This window comes from Calidris pugnax, unplaced genomic scaffold (assembly GCF_001431845.1).
Source record: "Calidris pugnax isolate Ruff unplaced genomic scaffold, ASM143184v1 scaffold460, whole genome shotgun sequence".
NCBI classification, from domain to species: Eukaryota; Metazoa; Chordata; class Aves; order Charadriiformes; family Scolopacidae; genus Calidris; species Calidris pugnax.
The window spans coordinates 309,565-317,899 of NW_015091195.1; the positions used below are offsets into that span (position 1 = coordinate 309,565).

Below are 8,335 nucleotides of genomic sequence, written 5' to 3' on the forward strand. Positions count from 1 at the left end.
CTTCCCCCCCCTCTACGACTCGCTCTGTGCTTCAGCGCAGCTTTTTTTGGGGGGGGACACACCCCTGAGACCCCCCCCAAACCCTGTGCTTAGGGTCACTCTTGTCCCTCTCGCACCGCAGCGGTGGAGGGCTGGATCCTCTTCGTCACTGGGGTCCACGAGGAGGCGACAGAAGAAGACATCCACGACAAATTCGCCGAGTACGGCGAGATCAAAAACATCCACCTCAACCTCGACAGGAGGACGGGCTACCTGAAGGTAGGAAGGTCCCACCCAGAGGAGCCTCGGGGTGGCTTTGGGTGGCAAAGGGGGGAACACCCAGAAGAACACCTTTGAGGTGGAACCATCTGAAGACCAAGGGCCACCTCAACCCAAAGGGCTTTGGGGACAACGGGGATGTCCCCAGTGTCTCCAAAGTGGGGGTTGGGGACATTTGGGGACATGGGGGGGACACCAAGACCCCATAACTACGTGGGGGATGGGACAAAGGGACATCGTTGAGATGGAACCATCTCAAGACCAAGGGCCACCTCAACCTGAAGGGCCTTGGGGACACCAGGGATGTCCCCAATATCTCCAAAGGGGGATTTGGGGACATTTGGGGACATGGGGGGGACACCAAGACCCCATAACTACGTGGGGGATGGGACAAAGGGACATCGTTGAGATGGAACCATCTCAAGACCAAGGGCCACCTCAACCTGAAAGGCCTTGGGGACACCGGGGATGTCCCCAAAGGTGGGGTTGGGGACATTTGGGACATTGGGGACATTTGGGGACATGGGGGGGACACCAAGACCCCATAACTACGTGGGGGATGGGACAAAGGGACATCGTTGAGATGGAACCATCTCAAGACCAAGGGCCACCTCAACCTGAAGGGCCTTGGGGACACCAGGGATGTCCCCAGTGTCTCCAAAGGGGGGGTTGGGGACACTTGGGGACATTTGGGGATATGGTGGGGGGACACCAGGTTCTTCTGGGTTGGTGGTTTCCCCCTGTGGGCACCAGTTGGTTCAAAACACTCTTGTGCTTCCCCTTCTCCGTGGAGGTTGGGGTCAAACAGAGCTCGGGGAGGGATTTGTCCCGTCTCTGGCCCCTCCTGGGGTCTCCCCCCACCAGGATCGACCATGGGTGATGCTCCCTCCTCTTCCTCCTCAGGGATATACTCTGGTTGAGTATGAAACCTACAAAGAAGCGCAGGCGGCCATGGAGGGGCTGAACGGGCAGGAGCTGATGGGGCAGCCCATCAGCGTGGATTGGTGCTTCGTGAGAGGGCCCCCCAAGGGGAAGAGAAGGTAAGAACTACTGTGGGGGGACACCAGGACCCCATAACTACGTGGGGGATGGGACAAGAGGGGGAAACCACCAACCCAGAAGAACACCTTTGAGGTGGAACCATCTGAAGACCAAGGGCCACCTCAACCCAAAGGGCTTTGGGGACAACGGGGATGTCCCCAATGTCTCCAAAGGGGGGTTTGGGGACACTTGGGGACATTTGGGGACATGGTGGGGGGACACCAGGACCCCATAATTACGTGAAAGACACAAGGAGAGCGAGAGAAGAAGATGTTGTTGAGGTGGAACCACCTCAAGACCAAGGGCCACCTCAACCTGAAGGGCCTTGGGGACACCAGGGATGTCCCCAATATCTCCAAAGGGGGATTTGGGGACATTTGGGGACATGGGGGGGACACCAAGACCCCATAACTACGTGGGGGATGGGACAAAGGGACATCGTTGAGATGGAACCATCTCAAGACCAAGGGCCACCTCAACCTGAAGGGCCTTGGGGACACCAGGGATGTCCCCAAAGGGGGGGTTGGGGACACTTGGGGACATTTGGGGACACTGTGGGGGGACACCAGGACCCCATAACTACGTGGGGGATGGGACAAGAGGGGGAAACCACCAACCCAGAAGAACACCTTTGAGGTGGAACCATCTGAAGACCAAGGGCCACCTCAACCCAAAGGGCTTTGGGGACAACGGGGATGTCCCCAATGTCTCCAAAGGGGGGACTGGGGACACTTGGGGACATTTGGGGATATGGTGGGGGGACACCAGGTTCTTCTGGGTTGGTGGTTTCCCCCTGTGGGCACCAGTTGGTTCAAAACACTCTTGTGCATCCCATTCTCCGTGGAGACCGGGGTCAAACAGGGCTCGGGGAGGGATTTGTCCCGTCTCTGGCCCCTCCTGGGGTCTCCCCCCACCAGGATCGACCATGGGTGATGCTCCCTCCTCTTCCTCCTCAGGGATATACTCTGGTTGAGTATGAAACCTACAAAGAAGCGCAGGCGGCCATGGAGGGGCTGAACGGGCAGGAGCTGATGGGGCAGCCCATCAGCGTGGATTGGTGCTTCGTGAGAGGGCCCCCCAAGGGGAAGAGAAGGTAAGAACTGAGCTGTGGGTGCTCTCCTGGCCAAGAAAACTCCAGAACCTGGGGTGAAGAACAGGATTTGGGTTGGGAGGGACCTTTGAAGACCATCTAGACCACGACAGGGCCACCTCCCACCAGCCCAGGTTGCTCCAAGCCCCCTCCAACCTGCCCTTCAACCCCTCCAGGGATGGAGCAGCCACAGCTTCTTGGGGCAACCTGGGCCAAGCTCTCACCACCCTCAAAATGAAGAAGTTCTTCCCAATATTTCACCTCAATCTCCCATTTTTCAGCTCAAAACCCTTCCCCCTTGTCCCATGGCTCCCCTCCCCAATCAAGAGTCCCCCCCAGCTTTCCTGGAGCCCCTTGAGGGACTGGAAGGGGCTCCAAGGTCTCCCTGGAGCCTTCTCTTCTCCAGGCTGAACCCCCCCAACTCTCTCAGCCCCCCCTCCCAGCAGAGGGGCTCCAGCCCTCCCAGCATCTCCGGGGCCTCCTCTGAACCCATCCAACATCTCCATGTCCTTCTGATGGTGGTGGCCCCAGAGCTGGAGGCAGCACTGGGTGGTGGTGGGGTCTCCATGGGTTGATCACACGGGGCCACCTCTCCAGGTCCCTTTGGGTGCCACCCTGTCCCTTAGGAGTGTCACTGCTCCACGTGTCACCTGGAACCCTGCTGAGGTTGCCCTTGTTCCCCTTATCCACCCCATCAATGAAGGTGTTATGGTCCCAGTATGGACCCTTGAGGGACACCAGTGGTCACTGGTTTCCACTTGGACGTGTCCATCCAGCCAACTTCTTCTCCATCCATCCCACCCATAAAAAGGGCCCTAGAGAAGTCCAGGGAGGTGACATCACTTCTCCACCCGTGACGTCACTTCTCCACTGATGACATCATGATGGAAAACCACTCAATTAATGAGGGTGAAACCACCAAATTCCAATAAACACCTCAAATCTCTCTTTTCCAGGGGCGGGCCCCGGCGGAGCAGGAGCCCCGACAGGCGACGCCGATGATGGACCCTCATCCCTACCCGTGCGTTCCACGTCCAAACTGGGAGAACTGGGAGGGGAAAAAGGGGCCGGTGATGGGGGGGGGTGGGGGGGGTTTGTATTTTGGGGCGTTTGAGGAACAGTTCATCGCTTCGGCCGATTCGATCCCTCCCAAAATTTTACTGTTTTCAAGCAAAAACGGGGGAGGGAAGAAGCGACGCCTGAGGTTTGGAGGGGGGGGTGCAGCCCCCTGAGCCTGGGGACGCCCCAAAACCCCCCCTTTTTTTAAGCATTTTGTTACCCCTGGAGTGAGGGGGGTGTTTTGGCCTCTCTTTGGGGTTTTTTTGGGAGAAAAATTGGTTTTCTACCACCCCCTGGGACGAGCGCTCCCCCATCTCCCAAGGGATTTATTACGTTTGCGCCTCAATTCCGCCTTTTAAAGAACTGGGTTTTGGTGTAAAAATCCTCCTTTCGTTAGTTTTGTTATTTGTCCTTAATTAAAACATTCTGAGAAGCCGGAATTCTGAGCTGAGAAGCTCCTTTCCTGCCTCTTATTTTTAGATTCACCCAAAATCACTCAGTGTCACCGTCACCGGTCGCGGGGCTGGCGGGGGGGGGAACAACTGAATAGTTGGAAAAAGCCATTTTTTCCCTTAAAATAGTGTTGGGAAGTGATGGTTTTCTGTTTTCTGGCAGATCAACAACTTTTCTCTGCCCCTCGGCTCCGGGAGCCTTGAATTCTCCCCATGGCCCTGGCGCTGATTGAAATTCAGGGCTTTTTACCCCAAAATACCCCCCTGATGCAGCTTTTAAAGGAATTTCTGCCCGACGCGGCGCCCTTTGTTTGGGTTTTGTGTCCCTATTTTCTTTGGTTTTTCTATATTTTTATTTCTGTATTTTCTTTGTTATTCTTTCTTTCTATATTTTCTTCGGGTTTTATATATTTGTTTCTCTATTTTCTTTGGGGTTTTTTATTCTGTATTTCTTTCCTTTGGTTTTCTTTATTCTTTCTCCATTTCCTTTGTTTTTCTATATTTTCGTGTCTGTATTTTCTTTGCTTTTCTATATTTAAGTTTCTCTATTTTCTTGGGTTTTCCATATTCTTTAGTTCTATGTTTTCTTTCGTTTTCTGTATTTTTGTCCCTCTACTTTCTTTGTCTTTCCCCTTTTTCTTTGTCTTTCCCCTTTTTCTTTGTCTTTCCCCTTTTTCTTTGTCTTTCCCCGCTTTTCTGTATTTTTGTCCCTCTATTTCCTTTGTCGTTCCCTTTTTCCTTTGTCTTTCCCTTTTTTCTTTGTCTTTCCCTATTTCCTTTGTCTTTCCCTATTGTCTTTCCCTATTTCCTTTGTCTTTCCCTATTGTCTTTCCCTATTTCCTTTGTCTTTCCCTATTGTCTTTCCCTATTTCCTTTGTCTTTCCCTATTGTCTTTCCCTATTTCCTTTGGTTTTCCCTATTTCCTTTGGTTTTCCACATTCTTTATTTCTCTATTTTCTTTGTTTTTCCGTATCCTTTATTTCCCTATTTCCTCTGTTTTCCCGTATTCTTTATTTCCATATTTCCTCCGTTTTCCCCTATTCTTTATTTCTCCATTCCCTTTGCATTTTCTTTGTCTTTCCCTATTTCCTTTGGTTTTCCACATTCTTTATTTCTCTATTTTCTTTGTTTTTCCGTATCCTTTATTTCCCTATTTCCTCTGTTTTCCCGTATTCTTTATTTCCATATTTCCTCCGTTTTCCCCTATTCTTTATTTCTCCATTCCCTTTGTTTTTCCACATTTTTATGTTTATATTCTCTATATTTGTGGTCGGTGCCACGAATTCCTTCCCGACACGGAAGGGATTTGTTGCCCCCACGGTCCCGGCTCCTCTTGAACCCCCCCCCGGGCCCAAAAACCAGCTTCCTGCTGGGAAAATACTGGGAATTTATTCTGGATCGGCTCCGTGGTGGCTCAGACCCCTCGTGTCACCCCCCCCTCCGTGTCCTGTCCCATTTTTGGGGACACATCACATGAAACTCTCCGCCGTCCCCCCCCGGCACCTCTGGCACCCCCTTCCCGGCGGAGCTGCCCCCGCCATCACTTCCAGTTGGTGTTTTCCGGCTCCTTCCGGGCTGTTCCCGCTTTTCCGGGCCGGCACGGCCACCGTGGAGACACGGAAGGAACCGGTGAAGGTGGTGGCCACCTCCTGGTGCCGCCGGCGGTGACAAACCCCCCACATCTCCCTCCGGAACCGCACGGTGAAGAGCCCGTAGACCAAAGGGTCCAAGCAGGTGTTGAAGAGGCCGAAGAGGAAGAGGATGTGGCTGAGGGACGGCGGCACCTTCTCCCTGGTCAACATCTCCGGGGAGAACCAGTACCAGAGGCCCAGGAGGTAGTAGGGCGTCCAGCAGACGATGAAGGTCAGGACGATGACGATGGACATCTTGAGCATGCGCATCCTGGCCCGGGGGATGTTGTTGTAGGAACGACGGAGCTGGATCTCCTTGGGGGAGGCTGCGGGGCGGGAAGAGGCACCTGGGGGGTTAATTAGTGCATTGGGTTAACGAGGTGGGACCAGGAGATAGCACCAGGAGATGGGGCCAGGAGGTGGGTCCAGGTGGTGGGATCAGGAGATGGGTCCAGGTGATGGAAGGTGGGACCAGGAGATAGCACCAAGAGATGGGTCCAGGAGGTGGGATCAAGAGGTGGGATCAGGAGATGGGTCCAAGAGGTGGGATCAGGAGATGGGTCCAGGAGGTGGGATCAGGAGATGGGTCCAGGTGATGGGATCAAGAGATGGGACCAGGTGGTGGGACCAGGTGGTGGGATCAAGAGGTGGGTCCAGGAGGTGGGAGCAGGAGATGGGTCCAGGAGGTGGGATCAAGAGGTGGGACCAGGAGATGGGTCCAGCTGGTGGGATCAGGAGATGGGTCCAGCTGGTGGGACCAGGTGGTGGGAGCAGGAGATGGGTCCAGGAGGTGGGACCAAGAGATGGGTCCAGGAGGTGGAACCAAGAGATGGGTCCAGGAGGTGGGTCCAGGTGGTGGGACCAAGAGATGGGTCCAAGTGATGGGATCAAGAGATGGTCCAGGTGATGGGATCAAGAGATGGGACCAGGAGATGAGTCCAGGAGGTGGGACCAAGAGATGGGTCCAGGTGATGGGATCAAGAGATGGGACCAGGTGATGGGACCAAGAGGTAGGACCAAGAGATGGTCCAGGTGATGGGACCAAGAGATAGGTCCAGGTGATGGGACCAAGAGGTGGTCCAGGTGATGGGACCAAGAGATGGGATCAGGAGGTGGGACCAAGAGATGGTCCAGGTGATGGGACCAAGAGATGGGCCCAGGGAGGTGGGTCCAGGTGGTGGGACCAGGACCCCAGGGAGGTAGAGGAGGGTTGGAGGAGCCTTTGCGGCGCTCACCGCGGGCGTCCTTCTTCATCCTGCCGGAGATGGCGAGGAGGATGCGTCCGTAGCAGAGCACCATGATGAGGAGGGGGAGGAGGAAGAGGCAGACGAAGGTGAACATGTTGTAGAGGGTCTCCTGCCAGTGGGCCCCGAAGCTGCCCACGGTGGCGCATTGCACGAAGCGCCGCGGCCGCCGCCGCCTCACCCTGCGGAACACGAAGGCCTGCAAGGGGGACGTGGAGGAGGACATCAACACCCTTCTTCCCCTCCCCACCACCACCATAGTCATCATCATCATCATCATCCCACCCCGTCCCACCTGGGGCAGGGCCAGCAGGGCGCTGAGCCCCCAGGCCCCCCACAGCATGGCCTTGTTCCTCCTCTCGGCCCGGCCTAACGCCAAGGGGGTGACGATGGCGGCGTGGCGGTCCAAGGCGATGACGACGGTGACGAAGGCCGAGGCGTACATGGCGGCCAACTTGAGGAACATCAACCCCCGGCAGGCGACGTCCCCTCCATACCACTGCACCGTCACGTTCCAGGCGGCGTCCAAAGGCATCACCACCAGCGTCACCAGCAGGTCGGCCGCCGCCAAGTTGGCCATCAAGAGGCCTACCCGAGTAGGCCGCCGCCACCGCCGTGACCCCCGGGCCACCGACCAGAGGACGGCCCCGTTGCAGCAGCTCCCCACCACCACCACCATCATCATCATCATCATCCCACCCCGTCCCACCTGGGGCAGGGCCAGCAGGGCGCTGAGCCCCCAGGCCCCCCACAGCATGGCCTTGTTCCTCCTCTCGGCCCGGCCTAACGCCAAGGGGGTGACGATGGCGGCGTGGCGGTCCAAGGCGATGACGACGGTGACGAAGGCCGAGGCGTACATGGCGGCCAACTTGAGGAACATCAACCCCCGGCAGGCGACGTCCCCTCCGTACCACTGCACCGTCACGTTCCAGGCGGCGTCCAAAGGCATCACCACCAGCGTCACCAGCAGGTCGGCCGCCGCCAAGTTGGCCATCAAGAGGCCTACCCGAGTAGGCCGCCGCCACCGCCGTGACCCCCGGGCCACCGACCAGAGGACGGCCCCGTTGCAGCAGACGGAGGAGAGGAAGAGGAGGCAGGTGACGGCCACCCGCACCTTGGCCCCCGTGGAGAAGGTGGGCAGGGGGATGGGTTCCTCCTCTTCCTCCCCGTCGCAGCTCCGGTTCCCCGCCGTCGTCCCCGTGACGTTCATGCCGGTGGTGGCCTCCACCGCGGGGCCGGGACCCCCGGGACCCTCTGGCCTTCGTCCCCACCGCGGGACGTGGTGACACTCACCATCTTTGCCCCCGATCTCCCGGCCGGGGGTCCTGCTGCTCCGTCCTGAGTTGGGTCAGGTCTCAGCCTGGGGGGGGGTTTGGGGGGTGGTGGCCCAAAGCGACATGTCCCCTCTTGATGGGACCTTCCCAGGTTGGGGACAGTGGCCTCGTGTCCCCCCACCTCCCTGAGGACCCCCCCCCTTGTTTTTGGGAGCACCCAAGGGTGCAGCTGGGCACCCCCCAGGAGCCCTCAGCACCCAGTGGGATGAGGCTGGTCCCCCCTTGT

General features: G+C 57.0%; 2 protein-coding genes and 1 long non-coding RNA gene across 4 annotated transcripts in view; 2 read left to right on the forward strand and 1 right to left on the reverse strand.

The window, feature by feature from the left end:
* Positions 1-2,232, forward strand: part of RBM8A (RNA binding motif protein 8A) — a 4,628-nt gene extending 2,396 nt beyond the window's left edge. Inside the window, exons 4-6 of the mRNA XM_014959594.1 lie at positions 122-258; positions 1,162-1,298; positions 2,217-2,232. Of these exons, the coding sequence (XP_014815080.1) occupies positions 122-258; positions 1,162-1,298; positions 2,217-2,232 (290 nt within the window). The remainder of the gene's footprint in view (positions 1-121; positions 259-1,161; positions 1,299-2,216) is intronic.
* A 2-nt stretch (positions 2,233-2,234) lies between these two features.
* On the forward strand, positions 2,235-3,888 carry LOC106898377. Its single transcript, XR_001413915.1, has 2 exons — positions 2,235-2,392; positions 3,346-3,888. It is a non-coding gene; the product is annotated as an uncharacterized LOC106898377 (long non-coding RNA).
* A 1,480-nt stretch (positions 3,889-5,368) lies between these two features.
* Positions 5,369-8,214, reverse strand: LOC106898381 (gonadotropin-releasing hormone II receptor-like). Of its 2 annotated transcripts, XM_014959600.1 has the most exons (4): positions 7,825-8,214; positions 7,071-7,410; positions 6,767-6,974; positions 5,369-5,878 (listed from the first exon to the last, which is right to left on the reverse strand). In XM_014959600.1, the coding sequence occupies exons 1-4, from the start codon at positions 7,983-7,985 to the stop codon at positions 5,370-5,372; spliced, it is 1,218 nt and encodes a 405-aa protein (XP_014815086.1). In that variant the 5' UTR covers positions 7,986-8,214; the 3' UTR covers position 5,369. The 2 variants fall into 2 exon arrangements, with proteins under 2 accessions (XP_014815086.1, XP_014815087.1); XM_014959601.1 differs by lacking the exon at positions 7,071-7,410 and having other exon boundaries at positions 7,485-8,211.
* Between the last annotated feature and the right edge of the window lie 121 nt (positions 8,215-8,335).

Bases quoted from the DNA above. Each gene is read 5' to 3' on its own strand.
- LOC106898381 (XM_014959600.1), bottom strand. From the start codon at position 7,985: ATGAACGTCACGGGGACGACGGCGGGGAACCGGAGCTGCGACGGGGAG. The intron at 7,411-7,824 runs GTCGGTGGCCCG...GGCCGTCCTCTG, and splicing joins TGCAACGGGGCCGTCCTCTG to GTCGGTGGCCCGGGGGTCAC. The intron at 5,879-6,766 runs GTGAGCGCCGCA...TTAACCCCCCAG, and splicing joins GATGAAGAAGGACGCCCGCG to GTGCCTCTTCCCGCCCCGCA.